We start from the raw sequence: 25,435 nt of genomic DNA, 5'->3' as shown, positions 1-25,435 counted from the left end.
TTTTCAAAATTCTTAATTTTCGGATAAAATCTGTTTCTCGGTTGCTTCTTTGTTAAATTAAGATGAGCTAAGCTGAATAGCTGGGTGCTGGCTACGCAGGTGTTTACCTGGTGGGGAGGAATTGTTTTGTTTTCTCAGATGTATTCTTAGTGTCAGCATTTTAACCCTTGGTTCTAGCGTCCCCCAATGAAGGCTACAAGTGACAGATTTTACTTTGAGTACCAAAAAGGTTTATATTCAGTGAAGACATATTTTTTACATTGCTGAGATAGGAGATTATACCTGCTGCTCATAAGGGTCTATGTAGCGGGAAGAGGCGGAGGAGGGAGGAGCTGGAGGCAGAGCTCCTCACTTCCCTGCTACATAGATTCTTATAAGCAGCAACTGTCACCTCCTATATCAGTAATGTAACAATCTGTCTTCACTGAATACAGATTTTACCCAGGAATTGAGCAATGTAAAAATGAAAGATCAGTCCATGATGAAAAAGAAGCAGATTTCTCCGATAACGTAAGATAAAACTATTTTCACTGTTTAAGTAAAATCTAAACTTTACCAAGAAGAAAACTTATGTCACCATATATTAAGTTCTCGAGGATTGCAGAGAAACCACCTATTATGGGGCAACACATCTCCAGTCTTTACAAAGTGGAGAGAATATGTAAGCTTAGGGCTTGAATCCAGAGGAAGGTAAATGGCGAGATGATGAGCTAGCTCTCTATGTAAGAGAGTTGCAATGTCCTGAAAAAAAGGTTATTGTGGAGGGATATATTAGAGATGAGCTGAAGTCTGCTGATATGTTTTCTTTCCAAATCCGCTTCTACACGGACCACATTTAGTTCACATTTTGAAAAGACTGTAAGACTTGGCAAATCTCAACTTTCAATGAGTCAGATATTTTATGGATTGCATCAACTTTTCCTTTATGTTTGATCGAAAAACTAAGACCCCTTGGATTATGGGCAGATCATGAAGGCCACGTGACAGTATCTTACTGGTTGACAATCCTACACATGTTTTAGTGTTGACACTCTTTACATTGTTCCCTGTCAATCTCATTATCTCTTTTGATTTAATTTCGTTGCTCAGACCTAAATTCTAGGCAATAATTTAAAAAACTATTTAAATATGGTGGAAAAAATTTTATCCAGAGAAAAATCTAAGCACCGGCCGACTCTCTGGGAATATTTTTATATCCGTTCTCAAGTTGTGATGTGTCGGAGTTTTTGAGCATCGAAAGCTTTTTATGATCCATAACCGTGTCTATTACAGCCGCGTTAGACATACAGTAATTGAATGTTTCCAAGTAAATTAGCAATGTAATGGAGGCTGCTCTTGTAGATAATTGTCTCTAATTTTAATTACAGAAATAATTATCTGTCAGTGAGCGATTCACAGCTGGATACATGTTTGTACGTGGGCCATAGATTGTGATGCGTCTTTTTGATTTTTGTACAGTCACCAATTTTTGTGCATCTTTTTTGCCTTTGTGCAGCATTTGTGACTACAGGTGAATATTGTGCCCATATCTAGTCATAGACGCACTGGTTCCTTGGCTGCGTGTGACTATGCACACGGTTTTACATGGACATGTTCTATCCTTGTTTTTCACCTAAACCTACCCCTTGTGTTCTATGTTCTTTTTAGTGCTGTCCATGATTAACAGACCCCCTTATAAGCCATTGGAGTCTGTCTGGCACCATTGATAGCCTTTGTGTAAAGGCTCCAACAGTGCATTGATCTGTCATCAGATTTCAAATTACAGATTGCATGCATAATTAAATAAATCTTTTGGATTTTCAAAGTAAATACATCTGTCCCATCAGAATCATGTCACAATGGCTATAAAATCCTGATATTAAGATCATATTTTTAAGTCTTGCTAGAGAGTGAGAGCTCTCAAGGGTCCAAGTGGTGTATTCAATCTTCGTCCACCCAGCCTGACTGACAGCTGCAGCTTGTACTGAGCAGTGTGAGATAGCAGCAGGGAGGAGGGACACTGAGGAGCGGACAATAAGGCTTGATGGGCAGAGATTGAACTAAACTTTTATAAAAGATTATACAATCATTCTGAAATGGCTTTTTAAAGTGTAAACAGCATCTTTATCGGATATAAGAGGTCTGTTTAATAATGTATGCTGTTTGTAAGATTCGTTGACATATCTGCTTTAAAACTGGGATCACAGTGCAGATGCGACTAGAGCCTATGGTTCGTCTTGTATGTCTTTTTATGTAGCTTGTATATTAGTGTTCCTGTTATGGCTGCAAGAGCGATTCCCTCCAGTGTTCCACTAAACTTTAATCGTCATGGTTGTATGGTCATGTATGGTCAAATCGCTAAAATCACAGCACTGCTGGGTATTGCAGCCAAAATGGTGGCAGAAATATGCTGCTGTATTGTAGCTATGTGAATCCGGCCTAACTTACACAAAATAAAATGAAATCCTCCTTTCCTGATTGCAATCTGTACATTTCTGGCTGTGATTTGTCAGTTACTGGCTCATATATTCAGCATCTTCGTCCCTTTCTTGGTATAGGATTCTGTAGCCAAATGTACCTTTTTTTAAAGAGAATCTTACAGCGGGTTTTGCTCTCCCATGTGAAAGAAGCATTATGATGGGAAGAGACCCCAATGTCAGCGATGTGTCACTCACTGAGCTCTTTGCTGCAGTTTTGATAGAATCACAGTTTTCTCTGCAGCAGACCTCTCTGTTCTCTGAATGCTGAGCTCTGTATAACCTCGCCCACACCCCTGATTGGCAGCTGTGTTCACTGTGCATGGGCAGAAATCTGCCAATCAGCGGCGGGGGTGGGGTTATACACAGCTCATGAATATGGCACAGGTTTATAAGTCCTTTAGTGTTTATGATCTGATCTAACGGGGAGCAGGAGGAATGAAATGTGAGCAGGAATTGGCCACTTTTGACCTGGTGACAGGACTTCCTTAGGCTACTTTCACATTTCCGTTTTTTTTAATCTGTCAAAATGCGTCTTTTGGGAAAAAAAACTCATCCTGCAAATTTGCCCGCAGGATATGTTTTTTTTCCCATAGACTTGTATTGCCGACGGATCGAGACGTATGGCCACACGTTGCGTCCGCCGTGCACTGGTTGCATTGGGTTTTGGCGGACCGTCGTCACAGAAAAACGTTCAAGGGAACGTTTTTCTGTACGTCGCATCCAGTGTTTCAGACTGTGCATGCCCAGCAGGAAATATCGCTCTCACTATCTTTCCTCACCCTGCAGTCTGACGGAAATGTGAAAGCACACACTTTCATCGGTACGTCGCGCCGACGCTTCGTGACGGCCCCGTACCGACGGAAATGTGAAAGAAGCCTTAAATGTCTACCCTCTTATTCCTTCTTTTGAGCCACAAAACTACTGCACAAAGGATAAAGTTTTCTTATAATCTAGAATTCGAGAACGTTACATCAGAATTAGGCAGCTCTTGACAATGGCGTTTGGGCCCTGCTGACGGTAAGTCAGTCAGGTGTTCTCATCTCATCCATTTTCTTGTTTCTTGGAATTCATATAATTTTAGTTTTCATATCGGGGATGTAAATAGGATTCCTTACACAATCGTATGAATATGGGACTTAGGTTAGGAGCCTGTCCGAGTGTTTTCTGCTGATAGCTGAACACTTTGTCTTACTGGCCATTTGATGACTGTCCATCGAGCTTCGAAACAAATGGAAAGTCTAAGCTGATAAGGTTTATACATGACATGGCAGAACTTGGATGGATCGTACAGTACATCCTAGAAAAAAAACTATTGCTTTTGACTTGCCAAGTGTATTCATAGAGTGCCTGAGTAATGCGACTGCCAACCTCTAACCTGTCGGAAGGCAATGTGAACTGCTCAAGTGAAGCTGTAACACCACCAAATACCGGACAATAGTGTTCTCCATGGACGTTCTCTACTTTGTCCTTGTATAATAATGCAAGGTCCCTTACAGCATGCTCCCTTTTAATTAGCACTAACCAGAATGAGAGAAGTTTCTAAAGCTGCGTAGCAGAATTTTAATTGTATAATTTTAGATTTTTTTTTCCAATTAACGGTCAATGTGTATATGCGTCCCAAGATACTTGGGGCACTTGGTAAATAAAATGACATACAGCAAATGAATGGAAATCACGTTCTCAGGGTGAATTTCATGGGTCCTCTACAAACGGATTAATTTCCTGCTTCAATATAAGGCTTTAAAATATGGAGGCTACCATCCTTCTATACCGATAGAAGCCTGAACACTGTAATAATTGCTTCTACTCATATCAGAAACCTTCACAATATTATTAAATGCATATAATTTAATCCCATGCTTGTATCTCTACCCAGCAGGAGGCCGGCGGGGACGTACGATGCCTCTCATCCCTTCTGCCGGCCCCTGTGGAGAGGCTCCAACAACAAAGGATTATACAATCATTTTCCGTTTACCACTTGCAAATCTGAATTTCTCACTGTAGACAATAATTTAATGCGGCAATTTGCAGAACTGGATTTAAAAAATGTTTAATGCACATTTCACATCCGTATTTTTTATCTATAGAAGTTTTTGAACTGTAGGATGGGAGACGTAGGAGTCACGCTTGAAAGTCGAAAACTTTTTTAAAGTGTGACAGCGCTTTCCGAAAACTAGTCTATTAGAAGTTTTGATCTGTGGGGATCCAAAATGCTGAGACTCCCATCGATTGTAGAAATGAAGGGGCTGAACTGCTTATCTCCGAGACTGAAGACTGATTTTCTTTTTTGAGTTTCCCAGATGAACTCTTTTTTTGCGATCGTTGGGGGGTTTCTGTAACTATAGGTGCCCACTGATCAAAAATTTTGACTAGAACATTTCAAATATTTTCTGTAAATGTATTAATGAAGTACTCTAAGCTGTGGAAACTATAATTTATACCAGCCTTTAAAAAAAAAAAATTGTTAGCAAAGCTGCACAATTGTTCTGCTCAAGCTATAACATGGCATCTCCTGTGATGACGGTTTTGTTTTTAGGGAATCTTTATTATGAAAAGTTTGGCCAACCTCTTTAATTGACCATTGTTCAGTTTACTTTGATCTATGGAATAACGTTTCTCTTCCTTGTGGAATGTGACTTGCCTGGAGTGTGAGGAGGCTTATAAGCCATGCAACGCTCCTCTGGGAAATTAAATAAGAAAATGTTCATAGAGGATGAGGACTAGAACTTTAGTATCTCCTATTGCAAGCAGCAATTCTAAAAGTCAATATTGACCCTTTAAGGAGCCTTACCTTTTGGCTAAGTCATATGGCAAGGCTCATTAAAGGGTCGATATTGACTTTTAAGATTGCTACTTCCAATAGGTGTCACTAGAATTCAAGTCCTCTTCCTCTCTGAATAGTCCGTTTAATTATAAACATTCCATGACCGTAAAATTAACTTTCTCCCTTTTAAATAATTGCAGGGGCTGAAGGCTTGGGGTTCAGCATAACATCTAGAGATGTCCCTCTTGGGGGTTCAGCTCCAATCTACGTCAAGAACATCCTGCCAAGAGGAGCCGCTATCCAAGATGGCAGATTGAAAGCTGCCGACAGACTATTAGAGGTAATCATTTTCTTTCTTACTTTTCATATTGAATTTAATAGATTTCCTTTTCTTTACAGTTTTCTTTTTTTTTTATTTCCATTTTAAATTGATTTGTACTATTTTCTAATCTTGCGTTTCATTTTGACCTTTTCTGTTTGCTTAGTGTATGTAGCTCTTGTTGGATTTACCTCTACCAATGATGAAAAAGATAAAGATAATAGCTTTCCTCTCCTCTTCAAGGAAATTGTCTGCATTCCTGTTAGTAAAAACATATGTATACAGTTAATGGAAATTGGTTCCTTACATGATGTTTATTCTGGCCTCTAAATTTACCTTTCCAAATTATTTGACCTGTGACTGGAACTATTAGTAGGTTTTGTTGTGGGCCACATTTCCTGCAATTTTTAGAAGGACTTTATCTATCACATATGATTCACCATGTTGATGTTGATCCTTGTTTGTTGGGTCAGCCCCGTAAAGTTGTACTACAGCTGAGCTTATATTTTGATTTTGCATTATGTTATGCTTTTCTCTTCTATTGTAGAGATATCTGTTTGCATTGCTTTTTGGCTTTGTTACATGCTGTACTCGCCCGCAGAACTGTTGAGCGCAGGCGCTGTTCACATCTTGTTAAGAGGCCAGGTTTGGCTTCCGTGTAGTGAAAAGCTCCATCTGTATATGCTACATATATCTATATGCCTGCACCCAACAGCCATGTTCACATAAGGGGCTTTTTTGTTTGTTTTTTTTATTACCATGGCCAGGTCCAAGTTTATGTGCATCCTTTGCCGACAGAGTGCAGGTTGGGCTCTCTTCGCTTTATATTTTTTCTTTCCAAAGCAGAGGTGCGCAATTAATTTTCCCAAGGGGCCACATGAGAGACAGTGACTGTTGAGGACGCCCGAACAGACGGGCCAAAATTAATTCTTCTCATAATTATTATTGTTTATATTAGTTTTTTACATTTAGTATTGAACAGAGTAAAGTCTGTTTACTATCTGCTACTGCTAATACATGTTACGATAGGGCTTAGAGTAAGAACTATTCTTACATCTAGTAGCGAATAAACACCACATAATTTACTGCTTTTTATAAAGTGTATGACGTACTGCTCCTGTTATTCAGCTCTTGTTTCTTGATCAGCAACTCCCAACACAGTATGATTTTCCCTCACAGCTCCTGAAACGGCATGATGTCCCGATAAAGCCCCCCCATTCATTATGATGTCCCTACAATGTCCATCACACTGTATGTTCTCACAAAACACCTCATAAAGTATGCTCCTACACACAGTATGATGTCCCCACACATCCCTTCATACATTGTCGCCACAAAGCACCTCACACAGTATGATGTCCCCACACACATTATGATGTCCCCACACACAGTATGATGTCCCCACACACATTATGATGTCCCCACACACAGTATGATGTCCCCACACACAGTATGTTGTCCCCACACAGCCCTTCATACATTGTCGCCACAAAGCACCTCACACAGTATGATGTCCCCACACACAGTATGATGTCCCCACACACAGTATGATGTCCCCACACACAGTATGATGTCCCCACACACAGTATGATGTCCCCACACACAGTATGATGTCCCCACACACAGTATGATGTCCCCACACACAGTATGATGTCCCCACACAGCCCTTCATACATTGTCGCCACAAAGAACCTCACACAATATGATGTCCCCACACATCCCTTCATACATTGTCGCCACAAAGCACCTCACACAGTATGATGTCCCCACACACAGTATGATGTCCCCACACACAGTATGATGTCCCCACACACAGTATGATGTCCCCACACACAGTATGTTGTCCCCACACAGCCCTTCATACATTGTCGCCACAAAGAACCTCACACAATATGATGTCCCCACACAGCCCTTCATACATTGTCGCCATCAAGTACCTCACACAGTATGCCCCCACACACAGTATGATGTCCCCACACATCCCTTCATACATTGTCGCCACAAAGCACCTCACACAGTATGATGTCCCCACACACATTATGATGTCCCCACACACAGTATGTTGTCCCCACACAGCCCTTCATACATTGTCGCCACAAAGCACCTCACACAGTATGATGTCCCCACACACATTATGATGTCCCCACACACATTATGATGTCCCCACACACAGTATGATGTCCCCACACACAGTATGATGTCCCCACACACAGTATGATGTCCCCACACACAGTATGATGTCCCCACACACAGTATGATGTCCCCACACACAGTATGATGTCCCCACACAGCCCTTCATACATTGTCGCCACAAAGAACCTCACACAATATGATGTCCCCACACATCCCTTCATACATTGTCGCCACAAAGCACCTCACACAGTATGATGTCCCCACACACAGTATGATGTCCCCACACACAGTATGATGTCCCCACACACAGTATGATGTCCCCACACACAGTATGATGTCCCCACACACAGTATGATGTCCCCACACACAGTATGATGTCCCCACACACAGTATGATGTCCCCACACAGCCCTTCATACATTGTCGCCACAAAGAACCTCACACAATATGATGTCCCCACACATCCCTTCATACATTGTCGCCACAAAGCACCTCACACAGTATGATGTCCCCACACACAGTATGATGTCCCCACACACAGTATGATGTCCCCACACACAGTATGATGTCCCCACACACAGTATGTTGTCCCCACACAGCCCTTCATACATTGTCGCCACAAAGAACCTCACACAATATGATGTCCCCACACAGCCCTTCATACATTGTCGCCATCAAGTACCTCACACAGTATGCCCCCACACACAGTATGATGTCCCCACACAGCCCTTCATACATTACCGCCATAAAGCACCTCACACAGTATGCCCCCACACACAGTATGATGTCCCCACACAGCCCTTTATACATTGTCGCCACAAAGCACCTCACAAAGTATGCTCCCACACACAGTATGATGTCCCCACACAGCCCTTCATACATTGTCGCCACAAAGCACCTCACACAGTATGCCCCCACACACAGTATGATGTTAAAGATTATGATGTCCCAATAAAGCACCCCACACACTATTATGTACCTACAAAGTTCCTGACAAAATATGCTCCCACAAAGCACCTCATACAGTATGCCCCACACACAATATGATGTCCCCACACAGTCCCTCATACATTGTCGCCACAAAGCACCTATCACAGTATCATGTCTTCACACAGCCCCTCATATAGTATTATGTCTCCACAAAGCATTTCACACAGTATGCCTCCTCACAGTTCCCCAAGCAGTAGGATGGCCCCCACGCAATATGTCTCCACACAGTCCTCCTCGCAGTATGATGTCCCCACACAGCACCCACACTGTATTATGCCCTCACATAGAATGATGTCCCTCCACAGCCCCCCACACAGTATGATGTCCCCACAAAAATAGAACTACTCTCCTAACCCTGTTCCCACACAGCTCTGGCCTGTCCAGTGTACTGAGCTCCACATAGCTGGCGTGATGTAATGACATATTGTGGTGGGATTTGGTGGTTGGCGAAGGTACGGTATATGTCACAAGATTTTTCTTATGTGAGGTATATCTCCAACAGAATGATCTTATTGAGAGGTGAACATAGTTTAAGTGGCTGTATATTTTATCTTTGCACCCTGCTGTATAGAGTCTTCACCTCTTCGCTCGCGTTATTTTGGGTTTTCAAAGTCACTTAAGCAGCTCCGTGGTATTTGCGCAGCCCTTCATACCCACTACTAATATAAAATGCGAGTCTACCTGGCCTGACCTCAAACTGCAGTTGCCCACAGAACACATGTTTATTGAATGTGATGCAGCTGTGAAATGTAATTAGGACTGCAATTCACGGTGGCCTGCGGGATTTCAAGAATATCTGGAAGAGAGAATCACTCCAGGAATTTATTAAATGCCACATTTAAAATGGAAAGTCTATGGGTCAAGCAATTATTCACAGTAATTATTTTTTTTTTTTTATTAAAAACAAATTTATATATTCATTTTTATGTTTTAATATAACACAATATATAGGCTACATTTCATCTATTTTTCTATTCTTTTATTTTAATCTAGCACAATCTAGAATTTTTGATATTAGATATATATATATATATATATATATATATATATATATATATATATATATATATATATATATATATATATATATTTTCCCCATGTGTTCAGCACACTGTATATTTATGAGATTGTGATGAATTTAGTTTTCAGTTTCAGCATGGAGAAACCCTCTGTACATTTACAGTAACTTTTTTTACTTGTAGATCTGATCGCTCGGGACTCTTAAAAGTTGTAAGTAATAAAGACTTGCTGACTTTTCTCTTGAAGGTAAATGGTGTAGACCTGACTGGAAAGACTCAAGAAGAAGTTGTTTCATTACTGAGAAGCACAAAAATGGGCGGCTCTGTGAATCTCTTAGTCCTACGGCAAGATGAAGCTTTTCAACCACGCGAACTGGTATGAATGAATATTTAGTTTTAGTTGTCAAAATTCTTTGAAAAAAATCCCGTGAAATATGATGTAGATAAAGTGGGGCCTTTTTCCCCTTCTTCAACAGTTTAAATACACAAGGTCCAATGTGTACATCCAAGAGGCAGTCATGTTGTTTAAACCTTTAGCAACATCCGCTGTCTATGTGCGGTGGCCACCCGCTATCACCATATGGAGCAGGCTCAGGAGCTGAGCGTGCTCTATACAGGGTGGGTGCCGACTGCATTACACAATGTGTAACTGATACGATCAGAGCTAGCCGCAATCTCATCAGTTCAACCACTTACCGTAAATCCTGCTGTAAAGCTTAACAGTAGCAAATACGCGTCCAAGGTAGCTACTATCACTTTAGATCCCTTTGGCCCCTTCTTGCGATGTAGTTGCAGGGTTGCATTGTCTGCCATTGTACTACTTTCTCTTTGGTCTTTCGCTCTCTCTATCTTGTCTTTCACTCGCTCTTTCTCGTCTTGCTCTCTCGTGTCTCTCTCTTTTGGGTCTTTGTCTGTTTTTTGTCTGTGTCTCTCTTGTCTTTGTATCTGTCTCATTTGTATCTGTCTCTCTTGTCTTTGATGTCTCTGTCCCTTGTGTCTCTCTTACCATTTTTCTCTCTCTTACCATCTTTCTCTCACCATCTTTCGCTCTTACCATCTCTCTATCTTACCATCTCTCTCTAACTTACCATCTTACTTTCTCTCTTTTACCATCTTTCTCTCTTGCCGTTTTTCTCTTACCATCTATCTCTTACCATCTTTCTCTCTCTCCATCTTATCATCTTTCTCTCGCTGTCTTACCATCTTTCTCTCTTTTACCATCTTTTTCTCTTACCGTCTTTCTCTCTCTCTCTTAGTCTTTCTCTCTTAGTCTTCCTCTCTCTTTTACGTTTTCTCTCTATCTTACCTTTTTCTCTCTTTTACCTTCTTTCTTTTACCTTTTGTCTCTCCATGTTATCTTTTTCTCTCTCTCCATCTTACCATCTTTCTCTTTTACCATCTTTCTCTTTTACCATCTTTCTCTTTTACCATCTTTCTCTTTTACCATCTTTCTTACCATCTTTCTCTTACCGTCTTTCTCTCTTTTACCTTCTTTCTCTCTTTCCATCTTACCATCTCTCTCTCGCTCTCTTACCATCTTTCTCTATCTGGTACATGTTAGTTTAGTCCTATCATTGTGTTACCAGCACGCATATAATTGCTTCTAATGTTGCATTGTAAGATTTCCCAGTAATAATACAAGGAATGCCGGGAGCAAGCCTTTACTAGTCTGATATGCTCATTTCTCCCAGCTTTGTGCTTGGGTTTGCAGTGTTTGGACTCTGCGGCTGCACTGTACATCCTGTGTATGATTCCCGGTGACCCAGGTTTGGGAGGACGGGCGCTCTGCTGTGTGGGGCTGATGAGCTTCTCATTCGCAGTACAGCTGGAGCGATGAATATCATTTATCTCTGTGCAATCTGTGACAACTGTATTTGAGTTGTTGTCAGCAACAGCCAGTCACATTGCTGGGCTGTCACTGTTCCCTACATTGGCATGATGTTCATTCTGTGCCCAGATGGTGCCGTTATTCATGTGTCTTTTTTTCTTTGAGTTTAGTTTTTTTTTTTTTTGTAAATGACTAATTATCCTTAGTAAATATTCAGAGGCCTCCATTTATGTGCATTTGATTAATTTCATCTTGTGTCATTATTAAAGACTTAATCAGGAATTAATTGTGTGTGGTAATGTTTTTACTTACAGGAATGAATGATAAGAGATGGTATTTATTCTTTTAGCTTCATATTTGGTCCATTTAATGTATAACGCCTAATTTGTTTCCCATTACTTCTTCATATGAATAGGAAAAAAAAATGTTAAAATCCATCGTCTAGAACATGAGCAGACATACATGAATAAAGCGATTTCTGCTTTTCGTTACACGACCATTACATTTTGGAGTGATCGTCCCATTATGCATGGATTATTATATTAACTATGTCAATACTTCCCATTTTAGATTCCGGAAGAAAATCCAGTCCCTAATACAAGAGAGCCGGTAAGAGCTTTAATAGTCAAATAGTAAGAAGTCTACAAAGTTTCCATTAACAAATCATTTTTTTTTACCAATTTGATAGAAAAAATAATTAATGTATTAAACTCCACACAGAAGAATCTAAAGGGAACTTGTCTTCAGTTTTCCCCATTATTAAACTGGTGCCAGTACATTAAAGAGAGATTCTCATCGCCAAGAGCCTATCCCAATACATAGTAGGTGTAATAATAATATTAGCAAATACCTCCAATCAGAAATGTAGTATAGTTATTCTGATTCACTATGTCTCTTTCCTCACATGCAGGCATTGCACTAGCTTAGGTATCCATGGTTACAGCCACTAGCAACTAGCTGTCACAATTTGAATGGTTGTAACCATGGATACTTAACCTACTGCAGTACCCTGCACATGGGGTAAGTGATATAGCGAATCTGAAGAACTATACTTCATTTCTAGTTGGAGGTGTTAGCTAAAATTATTATTATTACACCTACTACATATTGGGATAGGATCTTGGAGATGGGAATACACCTTTTTGTCCCTCATAATTAGGTTCCTAATCATTCATTCCATGTCCATCCCGGCATACCACTAAAACTGATCTTTATACACTGCTCATCTGCATTTTTTCGGGTCCATGCAGACCAGTGGGTGCGTATGGACCAATGTTGATGCTGGCAGTGAGCTCTCGGACTTGGCCCCTCTGCTTTTGAATAATGGACCCAGGTTAGCAAGCAGAAGGCAGACACCGAGGTTGGTCGGTACATGCCTATCGGGCCGCTCCGCACAGAATACCATGCTAGAAAGCAGCTAACAAAGCTTTTTTTTAGCGAGATAGAGAGGTGCATGAATCTTTAGGATCCTAATAAGGTGGGCCATTGTGTGTTGGCAGCAGCAGTTTGGAGAGAACCTGTCAGCTGATTCATGCTGCCCAAATCTGTGACAGCATGAAGAGAAGCCTGGCAGAACAGTACTTATAATGAACATTAAATGACCACCGGTCAATGACACACTAGTGCATTGGCTGTCATTTAATGGCCGTTTTGATCATCAGACTACAATTCTATGTGCACAGAAAAATAATGCGATCGCCCTATGCTCATAGAATATTTTGTCAGAAGCTCATCATCTGTTCACACTGGACGATTAAATGAATCGCACCTGACGAACAAGCATCCTGCCCATTGGTTATGGTGGTACGCCCATTCAGTAATGACTCCTTATGTCACTATAGTGTGGGATTATTCTTCTCTTGAAGCAAATATGGTATGAAAATATCTCAAGAATCAACAGTTATTAAAGGGAATCTGTCAGCAGCTTTGTGTTCTGTAGTCTGAGAGCAGCACGATGTAAGGCAGGGGTGGGGAACCTCAGGCCCCAGGGCCATTTACGGCCCTCGATGACCTTTTATCAGGCCCCTGAGCAGTTTCTCAGGGACCACATTCTTGGGCAGGGAGCTGTATTTTGATTCCAACCAGCTCATTAATTTCTTCTTGCTCTGTTAGCACACACACAGTGTTCACTACTGAACAGTGAAGGGCATGCAATGAAAGATTACGTCCTGACACCAGTGCCAGAGTCAGGATGTACTTTGTGGGCGGTGTTTGTACGGCCGCCGAAGGATGGTATAAATATCCAAATGGCCCTTGGAAGAAAAAAGATTCCCCACCCCTGATGTAGGGGCTGGGAGCCTGATTCTAACATTGTCACTTACTAGGACTAGGATGTGTGTATCTGTTTAAATAAAATCAGTGTTTTATCAGCTGATTATCACTACAGGACTAGGTGTCTTGTGTCATATAGTCATGATTCTCTGTGTAACTCCACCATTGATTATTAGCTTTTTGTCAGTGTGCACAGAAAGCTGCCAATAATTGGTGTGTGCGGGCAGTGGCGTAACTACAAAGTTATGGGCCCCGGTGCGAACTTCCAAATGGGGCCCCCCCCGCCATAAAATTCAATGTAAGCCCCATAGAATACAATGCAGCCCCCCTCATAGTATAATGCAGCCCCTCCATACAGGGGCAGTGACAAAGACACGAGCAAATGGTGACGAGGGGGCAGAGGAGAGGGAACAAGGGGGCAAGGAAGACAGGCACTAGGGGACACATGGGGGCTAGGAGGCAGGGGAGAAGGATACAAGGGGTCTAGTGGGCAAGGGAGACTGACACAAGTGGGCAAGGGAGACTGACACAAAGGGCACACGGGGACTAGTGGACAAGAGAGACTGGCACACGGGGACACGGACTAGTGGGCAAGGGAGACTGACACACGGGGAATAGTGGGCAAGGGAGACTGATACAAGGGGACTAGTGGGCAATGGAGACTGACACACGGGGACAAGGGACAAGCACAAGGGGACAAGGGAGACAGGCACAAGGGGACACATAGGGACTAGTGAGCAAGAGACTGACACAAGGGGACAAGGGATACAAGCACAAGGGGACACACAGGGACAAGTGGGAAAGGGAGACTGACACACAGGGACTAGTGGGCAAAGGAGACTGACACAAGCACAAGGGGACAAAGGAGACTGACACAAGCACAAGGGGACATAGGAGACAGGCACATGGGGACACACAGGGACTAATGGGCAAGGGAGACTGGCACACGGGGACAAGGGACACAAGCATAAGGGGACAAGGGAGACAGGCACATGGGGACACACAGGGACTAATGGGCAAGGGAGACTGGCACATGGGGACACAAGCATAAGGGAGACAGGCTCAAGGGGACTCACGGCCCCCTGACCTGCCAGAGCCGCTTGCAGCTGCGACCGTAGTAGTTACGCCGCTGCCTCACACACACATACTACAGATATCACACACACACTACAGATATCACACACACACATCATACTACAGATATCACACACACACACATCAGTTATTACACACACTACAGATATCACACACACATCATATTACAGATATCACACACATACTACAGTTATCACACACACACACTACAGATATCACACACACACACAGACATACTACAGATATCACACACACACACACATCATACTACAGATATCACACACACACACACACACACTACAGATAACACACACACACACACTACAGATAACACACACACACACACACACACACATACATACACACACTACAGATATCACACACACACACATCATACTACAGATATCACACACATACTACAGTTATCACACACACACACACACACACACACACACACACACACACACACACACACACACACACACACACACACACCAGAGATACCAGCTCATATACACAACTCACAATCTCCTCTCTGGTACAGGGGTGGCTGATGTAAACCGGCTGCAGCTCCTCAGCTTCTCCTGACTAAGGCTAGTTTCACACTAGCGACTAAGGCTAGTTTCACACTAGCGTCGGGAACAACCCATCGCTGTGCGTCGGGCCGACGTTCCCGACGCTAGTGTGGTCTCCGCCGCACAACGGGGGCAGCGGATGCATTTTTCCCACGCATCCGCTGCCCCATTGTGAGGTGCGGGGAGGTGGGGGCGGAGTTCCGGCCGCGCATGCGCGGTCGGAAAAAGTGGACCGTCGGGAGCAAAAAACGTTACATGTAAGGTTTTTTTCTCCCGACGGTCCGCTACCACACGCCCAAGCGTCGCAAAACGGACGCAACGTTTGGAAATGCGTCGCTAATGTTAGTCTATGACGAAAAAACGTATCCAGCAAGAACTTTTGCTGGATGCGTATTTTCGGCAAAACGACGCATTTGCGACGTATTGCAGTTAACGCTAGTGTGAAACTAGCCTAAAGCGGCTCTGTCCCGCACCTCCCCCCTGCTCTCGCCTTCTGTCCCGGGGTTATTTTGGCTTTCTCTTAAAGGGAACCTGTCACCCCGTTTTTTCCGTATGAGATAAAAATACTATTAAATAGGGCCTGAGCTGTGCATTGCAATAGTGTATTTTGTGGACCCCGATTCCCCACCTATGCTGCCGAAATACGTTACCAAAGTAGTCGTTTTCGCCTGTCAATCAGGCTGGTCTGGTCAGATGGGCGTGGTGTCTTCCCCCAGATCTTGCTTAGTTTTCCGTTGGTGGCGTAGTGGTGTGCGCATGCCCAAGGTCCCGAATCCACTGCACAGGGGAGTGAAAATAGCGTGATGTGCGACATTTCATTGGTGATCGGTGGGGCGGCCATCTTCCTTTGGCCGCGCGTGCGCAGAAGCGGCGCTCTGCTGGCCGCGGCTTCAGGAAAATGGCCGCAGGATGCCGCGCGTGTCCAGATGGAGATCGCGGCGGCCATTTTCCTGAAGCAGAGATGCGACACCTCGTACACACCCGACTCCGCTCCGTACACCCCCGACTCCGCTCCGTACACCTCGTACACACACGGCTCCGCTCCGTACACCTCGTACACACCCGGCTCCGCTCCGTACACCTCGTACACACCCGGCTCCGCTCCGTACACCTCATACACACCCGGCTCCGCTCCGTACACCTCATGTACACCTCATGCACACCCGGCTCTGCTCCGTACACCTCATACACACCCGGCTCCGCTCCGTACACCTCATACACACACTGCTCTGCTACATCCACCCAAACCCCTCCTGACCTCACACAAAAGCTTACCCTCCTCCAGCATGATGACAAACAGCACTGCACTACTGTCCTGCACTACACGGAAGCCCTTGATCATGTGACTCCAACTCCTCCCCTCCTGTGACCTCATCACAGGTCCTGTGCGCACAGAGCAGTGGCAGCTATAGTAGTGGTGTGCGGCTCTCTGCGGTGGAGGGGCTCTGCTGCGGGTCAAGTGCAGTCCCACCCGTGATCGCGAGTGCACGCGCAGCAGGGCCTGTAAGGAAGAATTATTTAAAGGGCCGGCGGCCCATTTTGTAGCTTAGAGTTCTTAGGAGCCCGCCCAGTCTGCTGGACTGGGTGGGCCCCTAAGCACTGCGGGCCCCGTCGCAATTGCGACCCCTGCGACCGCGGTAGTTACGCCCCTGTGTGCGGGGTTATACTGAGCTCCGCATTCCGAGCTCTGCTAGATCTGCAGTAGAAAAAAACAGGGATTGCATCAAAATGATAGCATGCAGGCTGGCAAGTGCCACATCGCTGGAATCAGGCTCTCGGCCTCTACATCGTGCTTCTCTCAGATTACATGGTAAAGACCTCACAACATTGAATTACAATTGCTCAGGTGATGGAAGCCATCAGGGACGGCTCCTTTTTCTGACTTTTTGATGTTCCATTGATTTTGATCTTTCTAATTGCTTGACGTTCGGTGGTTGTTCCGGATTGTATGTATGGTACAGTATATATATTCATATCTTAAATAAACATTATGGTTTGATGAAGAAAAAAAAAATCATGACATTGAAGGCAAATGGCGAAACAATAGAGCCTAACAGAAGTCTGTGTAGTCTATTATTAATTGTGTGCCTAACATCGTAGTATTCTGTTGGCTTTCCTATGGCTCTTGACTTCGGGTGCCAATATTTATCTTTTTTTTTCTTCTTGGACTTGAGACAAAATAATCTTCTGTAAAATCAATACCTTCCCTTAAAGCAAATATTTGGAAGGTCTGTGGATTGGGGGCAGTCTTTCCCCGTAAGATGTTTTCTCTGTAAGTTAAGACTTCCTCGCTCATCACAGATGTTAATACATTAAGGGATAAAGGATGGAAACGACTGGGTTTGTAAAAGACCTTTGAGACCATTTGCTTTACGGGAAAATGGTAATTTCATTTATTTTCAATTTTCAAAGTAAATAAAATAATATTTCACCAGTAATTTTATCTTCAAATCTCTTAAGGGGAAACAGTTTCTTGGGGGGGAATAAAAACTGATCTGAAATGAAGAATTGTCTGTCTGCAGAGAGATCCAGGAGCTGCAGGAGACTCTGTTTGCATCGTTTTAATTAGCTAATACCGTCTTATAAAAATATCGCGCTCCCTCTTGATGTTGCATCCGCATTTGTGGCTATTGTTTGAGCCGGCACAGGATGTTGGTTCTGTTCCGTCCCCACAGCAGGTTAAGAAGAGCGAGATTGAGAAAATTCGTGGGATACATATTAAAAGAGACACCTAGTGACTTTTCCGAAGACAGCCAAATAATAAGACATATGGAAGTAGTTATTTGATTCCTTTTCACATAGCTTTGATTTTGCTAAAGGAAAAAAAAATCACATGCCATAAATTTTATTTCTTTGAAAATAACCATCAGGTTTGTCTTTTTTTTTTTTCGAAGTGCACATTGAAATTGATCTCAGATTTATCTTTGAAGTGTCGGGCTAAGCTTGTAAGACATTAAGGTGGAAGTTTACTATTGAAGAGTTTTTCTTTATTAAAATAGTTCATTGAAGGGTAAAAGTCATGTGGATTGCTTCTTTATAGGAAATATAGATATTTTTAGACAAAGTTTCAGGCGGCCACAATGTTCTAGATATACACTTGAGGCATGAGATTGAATCATGTCAGCCTTGGTGACAAATTAGTAGGTTATGTTAAAGTGGTATTCTCAAGTCATTAAATTGCTTTAATTAGTTAGCATGAGAATAAGCATGTTTGCAAATGACTTGCTTCTCCTATCTGCTGTCATCCTCCTGCATTGAGAACTTTTATCTTTCATAGTGTACAGCTGATTTCCATGGAGCATGGCCACCAGTGCCTGCCCAGGAAACTGCACAGTAGTTATATTCCAAGAAAGAGGTTAACTTCTAATATCCCACTCACCTCTCTGCATCCCATTGATTTATGTAGAGCCTTTGGCTGCTCACTTCCCTCCTTCTGCCTCTCAGCTCCTGACAAGCTGCTGTTATAAATTTGGAAAAATCTCCAGCCAGCAGCTTAAGTGTATTACAGAGGAATTTGTGCGAGTCTTAAATTCTACTACTGTTACAGTTGTGCTGCTCACCGGAACTGTCAGTCACCAAGGAGCTCACGCCCTTGCAGAAACCAGGAAGTAAGGTGACTGCATAGCTGTGTTCAAAGTTCCCTACTTGAATGCAGGTGTCTTGATTTGAACAAAACCGCATCATAGAAGAAGCTTAGTTTGGGTTACAAAACTTGTGTTCAGTCCTGGAATCATAGCTGCATACAAAGCCTTATGAATTAGCCTTTGCCCTGTTGTGGTGTAGACCTAAATCATGCCTGTGTACCATGGGAAGCCAGTTCCACGGTCAGTAAACGCTGCGGGTTGGACGCTGCTTACAGCCACAGTGTCCAACCTGCAACGGCCAGATGTTACAGCATAGTGGATGGAATTTCCAGAAATCCCATTCCCACTATGCGTGCACAGACAACTCCGGCTTCCCTGCGTAAAAGGACATGTGGCGCGTACTTCGCAAGATAAATATCACCGACCAATGTATAGGACACATTGATTCCGCATGGTTCAATGAACACATGTGGAATCACCGGCATTCAAAAGCTGGCAGCGCTTTGGACGGAGCGGACATGACACCCTCCCCCCGCAGACAGACACCCTCCCCCCCGCAGACAGACACCCTCCCCCCCGCAGACAGACACCCTCCCCCCCGCAGACAGACACCCTCCCCCCCGCAGACAGACACCCTCCCCCCCGCAGACAGACACCCTCCCCCCCGCAGACAGACATCCTCCCCCCCGCAGACAGACACCCTCCCCCCCGCAGGCAGACACCCTCCCCCCCCGCAGGCAGACACCCTCCCCCCGGCAGGCAGACACCCTCCCCCCGGCAGGCAGACACCCTCCCCCCGGCAGGCAGACACCCTCCCCCCGGCAGGCAGACACCCTCCCCCCCGCAGGCAGACACCCTCCCCCCCGCAGGCAGACACCCTCCCCCCCCCGCAGGCAGACACCCTCCCCCCCCGCAGGCAGACACCCTCCCCCCCCCGCAGACAGACACCCTCCCCCCCCCCCCGCAGACAGACACCCTCCCCCCCCGCAGACAGACACCCTCCCCCCCCGCAGACAGACACCCTTCCCCCCCGCAGACAGACACCCTTCCCCCCGCAGACAGACACCCTTCCCCCCGCAGACAGACACCCTTCCCCCCGCAGACAGACACCCTTCCCCCCGCAGACAGACACCCTTCCCCCCGCAGACAGACACCCTTCCCCCCGCAGACAGACACCCTTCCCCCCGCAGACAGACACCCTTCCCCCCGCAGACAGACACCCTTCCCCCCGCAGACAGACACCCTTCCCCCCGCAGACAGACACCCTTCCCCCCGCAGACAGACACCCTTCCCCCCGCAGACAGACACCCTTCCCCCCGCAGACAGACACCCTTCCCCCCGCAGACAGACACCCTTCCCCCCGCAGACAGACACCCTTCCCCCCGCAGACAGACACCCTTCCCCCCGCAGACAGACACCCTTCCCCCCGCAGACAGACACCCTTCCCCCCGCAGACAGACACCCTTCCCCCCGCAGACAGACACCCTTCCCCCCGCAGACAGACACCCTTCCCCCCGCAGACAGACACCCTTCCCCCCGCAGACAGACACCCTTCCCCCCGCAGACAGACACCCTTCCCCCCGCAGACAGACACCCTTCCCCCCGCAGACAGACACCCTTCCCCCCGCAGACAGACACCCTTCCCCCCGCAGACAGACACCCTTCCCCCCGCAGACAGACACCCTTCCCCCCGCAGACAGACACCCTTCCCCCCGCAGACAGACACCCTTCCCCCCGCAGACAGACACCCTTCCCCCCGCAGACAGACACCCTTCCCCCCGCAGACAGACACCCTTCCCCCCGCAGACAGACACCCTTCCCCCCGCAGACAGACACCCTTCCCCCCGCAGACAGACACCCTTCCCCCCGCAGACAGACACCCTTCCCCCCGCAGACAGACACCCTTCCCCCCGCAGACAGACACCCTTCCCCCCGCAGACAGACACCCTTCCCCCCGCAGACAGACACCCTTCCCCCCGCAGACAGACACCCTTCCCCCCGCAGACAGACACCCTTCCCCCCGCAGACAGACACCCTTCCCCCCGCAGACAGACACCCTTCCCCCCGCAGACAGACACCCTTCCCCCCGCAGACAGACACCCTTCCCCCCGCAGACAGACACCCTTCCCCCCGCAGACAGACACCCTTCCCCCCGCAGACAGACACCCTTCCCCCCGCAGACAGACACCCTTCCCCCCGCAGACAGACACCCTTCCCCCCGCAGACAGACACCCTTCCCCCCGCAGACAGACACCCTTCCCCCCGCAGACAGACACCCTTCCCCCCGCAGACAGACACCCTTCCCCCCGCAGACAGACACCCTTCCCCCCGCAGACAGACACCCTTCCCCCCGCAGACAGACACCCTTCCCCCCGCAGACAGACACCCTTCCCCCCGCAGACAGACACCCTTCCCCCCGCAGACAGACACCCTTCCCCCCGCAGACAGACACCCTTCCCCCCGCAGACAGACACCCTTCCCCCCGCAGACAGACACCCTTCCCCCCGCAGACAGACACCCTTCCCCCCGCAGACAGACACCCTTCCCCCCGCAGACAGACACCCTTCCCCCCGCAGACAGACACCCTTCCCCCCGCAGACAGACACCCTTCCCCCCGCAGACAGACACCCTTCCCCCCGCAGACAGACACCCTTCCCCCCGCAGACAGACACCCTTCCCCCCGCAGACAGACACCCTTCCCCCCGCAGACAGACACCCTTCCCCCCGCAGACAGACACCCTTCCCCCCGCAGACAGACACCCTTCCCCCCGCAGACATTCTCCGCTCACCCGCTGTTCCTCCTTCCTTTCCGCAGCGTTTTTGGCACGCTAATCTGCAGATCTTTTTACACCTGCGGTTTTGCTGCGAATTTGACTGACTCAATGTAAGTCAATGGGTGCAGAAATGCTGCAGATTCGCAAAAAGAATTGACATGCTGCGGAAAATGAAACGCTGCGAATCAGTGGAGAATTTTCCGCAGCATGTGCACAACAATTCTGGATTCCCATTGGTTAACGTTGCTTGAGCAATCCTTTGCGGATTTGGTACAATTCTGCGTGGAAAAAACACTGCGGATCCGCAACAAAATCCGCAACATGTGCACATACCCTTAGAGTTCGGTATAACTCCCACCTCCGGGAGGCGCTATAGTCTAAAGGAACTGCGTACCAAGCACACAATCGTTTCTCATTAAGGTCGGAGTCAAATGAAACTTTAACGATCTTGAAAATGCAATTCTGTTTGGCAAGTGATATTTCACAGCTTCTGCCAAAGTGCATAAGTACAATTTCTGCCAGATGTGGGGTAATGGCTTAGATAATGAGAATAATGAATTTCAATGTATATGTGCAATGAGATTCAGTAATAGTTAGCTGGCATGTGGAGGAAATTAAAATATTTCCCCTCCAAAATCTTGGCAATAATCTGAATTGAGTGCTAAGAAAACAACTTGCGCCAAAGAGTCAATGCGTCGGCCTTCCGAAAGTCAGAGCGTATTGACACTTTGCAATTTTCTCAATTATTGACAGAGCTTAATTTATTAATTTCCTGGCATTTATATAGCGAGACAAACAACATCAGCGTTTCTAAATATAAGCCAAATGCCTATTTTATAGTTTTTATGATTAAGCCTCATACACATGGCTTTTATGCTACTTCATATAACCTCACAAGTTAAATGTAGTCATAATGGGGCACCCATAGACTTCTGTGGGGCATTGCTGATATACCGGTGTCTGAAGATTTATACAGGAGTAGGCAGAACTTTTTTTTATATTTTAATTTTCTTAGTATAAAAACATTTCTACATTCTCCTTCTTATTGTTACTTGGTGAAAATGACCACTAATAGACCAACTTATGTGCCTCACAAGGTGCAGTATGTCACACATGTGGCCGTGCAGTACAGAACCAAACAGACTTTGAACACCTGTCATTATTGCACTTTTTAAATCTAATTTTTGGTGTTTTCACCTGTTTTTCATTTGAGCCCACTTAATCTTTTAATTTGCGTCTTTTTATTAAAGTCTATTTTATGTTCCCGTTTTTTTTAAGTTATATTTTCCATTGTGGGGCCAGATTTGGGTTTTCCAGATGTTTTCTGCTGATTAATCAATTTTGATTTTTTAAAAAGTTGCTGAATTTTTGCGCAAATGTCCTCCAGTCCTTCCAATTGGAGTGATTTTATGTGCGTCTGAAGTTTTGCAAACCCTAGCAGAAAATGCAACTTTTTGCACTACAAATTCGCAAGAAGAGTTAAAGACAAAAATAAAGATTATCTCTAAAGTATAACAAATAGAAATAAAGGACATTCCTGATTTAAATAAAAAAAGTGGAATGACAAATGGCAGAATAGGGTCTTATCTGGTTTAAAAGAGAAAAGGTAAAAGGAGAACTTGCACTCCTGGTAGGTGTCACGACTTTGTTGTCAGGTGTCCCGGGACTAGGGCTCCTTCCCTGTCCCTTAAGCTAGGAGCACCCTAGTTCACCCTGTTCCCCATATTACTTATTATGGTGAAGACACCGGGGCCACGTACCTTGCCTTAGCTCATGTATCCACCCTCAGTCTGTTCCCTTCCCCCACCCAGGGAAGAGGGGAGTAGTAGTGTCCTGTTATACCCCAATCAGACTAACAAGGCAATGCGAACAGGGATAAAGCTAAATACCGATCATAGAAATATACTCACACAAACAGAGGTAAACACCGGGGAGTGTAGAATGGGTTAAAACCAAAGTAGAAGGAGGGGGATTGGCACACACCCAAAACCTAGCAACAGACAGCAGATAAATCCAAGCGCCTTCATAAACAGCAACCATAAATCAGCATCTTCTAACCATGCAGCATATGCTAGCTTCGACAATGAGTGCTAGCCAGTGCCAAGATTATATAGCAGATGGGAGTGGCTAACAGTGAACAGTTGAGAGCCTTAATGCAGGAAAGTCTCCAAGAGCTCTCAACTGAGCAGATTAATCCCCGCACTGCTAAAAGAACGCTGCACCATCTAATATGAAGGTGAAGTCTTTCTAAACCGTGCAGGAGTAGGAGAAATCAGACGTTGCAGTCTTCCTCTCTGTTGTGGTAAACCTATGACATTAAGTGTGGGGAATTCCTTCTTTATTTATTTTTTTATAAAACATTACTTATCAATTCTTCAGTGCCAAAAAAAAAAAAAAAAAATAACCTACCATTGAAGTATTGTGTTTAGCAGATTTACAGAAGACGACCTTAAGTTTTTCACAACAGACCTCAAAAGAATTTCAGTCCCTAGTTTTATATTTTTGTTGTACTTTTGCTCACTTGGCTAATCAATCACTGCCGTCCATTTTTGTTCCCTTCACATTTGCATATAAATACATCAGTGTACGGAATGCAACTTGCTGCACTGTCACCTTCATACAAAATGTGATATTAAAGCCAAAGTATTCCACATATTTTATCATTCATCAGTTCTTTATTAGAAATTATATCCATGAGCGGCTTCAATCAGCTGAAGTCATTTCCAATGACCTTTGTGTCAAATAAATGTTTGAAAGACCTAATAGCGAGGATTGGTAATGAATATGCAAGTAGGAAGTGGTGGAGGTAACTGGTTGGGGGTGGAAGCATTTTCACCTCGATCTACTGGGCGCAGGATGGGACAGTTATTCCTGGTGAAGCTGTGTATTGTGGTTTTTTTTTTTTGTTTTTTTTTTGCATTCTTTTTTTCTTGCTTTATGGGAACCTGTCAGCAGGATTGTTCTCCGAAACCTACAGACAGTGTCAGGTTGGCGCCGTTATACTGATTACAATGATACTTTGGTTGATTAAATCCTTCTTGTGGTTGTTGTTGTTTAATCTTTATTTTTAGTTTTGAGTGATATGATATGCTCGTTCTCCGGGGCGAGGGAGGGAGGCTTAATGTGGTGCTTATTTATATATGTCTTAGAAAAAAAAATCGCCTTCAGCAGCTGGTGGCGCCTGCGCTGCAGCATAATTGCATGCATAATGTGCATTTAATTTTTTAATTTGCTTGTATAAATAAATTCATTAAAAAAAGTGTGTCTCAAAATGGCGCCGGTCGTGCCTGCGCAGTAGCAGCTATCAGCAATCCGATAGATGCTATTGTTCAGGCTCCGACTTGCTAGAGAAAATAAAAATTGTCTCCACTAAGATGGAACTCGTGACTGATGATAGAATAGTGTTGGTGGTCAGGGCGTCATAGGCAAAGGTATTGGTAGTCATCTGGGTACAGGTGCAGCAGCCATTGCTATCAGCACCAAATGACTGCTCATACCTAGCCCAGGCACTTTGTGCACCCTTATCGTGGCCAAACAGCTCAATGCACCCTCCACCTACATGTTTTGTATCTATTGTTTGCCCCCTCTTTCTTTATTGACCCCTGACTTCACAGGGGCTGGAGAA

The 25,435-nt window shown here is 45.0% G+C and overlaps 1 protein-coding gene across 25 annotated transcripts in view; it reads left to right on the top strand.

Annotated features, from left to right (window-relative positions):
* The window catches only part of PARD3 (par-3 family cell polarity regulator), a 637,712-nt gene that overhangs the window by 310,429 nt on the left and 301,848 nt on the right, over window positions 1-25,435 (top strand). For all 25 annotated transcript variants that reach the window (XM_077268525.1, XM_077268526.1, XM_077268518.1 and 22 more), the window contains 3 exons: window positions 5,424-5,563; window positions 9,931-10,059; window positions 12,082-12,120. In XM_077268525.1, coding sequence (XP_077124640.1) covers window positions 5,424-5,563; window positions 9,931-10,059; window positions 12,082-12,120 — 308 coding nt within the window. The remainder of the gene's footprint in view (window positions 1-5,423; window positions 5,564-9,930; window positions 10,060-12,081; window positions 12,121-25,435) is intronic.

The sequence above is a fragment of the Ranitomeya variabilis genome, chromosome 6, assembly GCF_051348905.1.
Source record: "Ranitomeya variabilis isolate aRanVar5 chromosome 6, aRanVar5.hap1, whole genome shotgun sequence".
NCBI classification, from domain to species: domain Eukaryota; kingdom Metazoa; phylum Chordata; class Amphibia; order Anura; family Dendrobatidae; genus Ranitomeya; species Ranitomeya variabilis.
The sequence above is the reverse complement of the archived record's forward strand: the minus strand, read 5'-3'. Positions and strand labels throughout refer to the sequence as shown.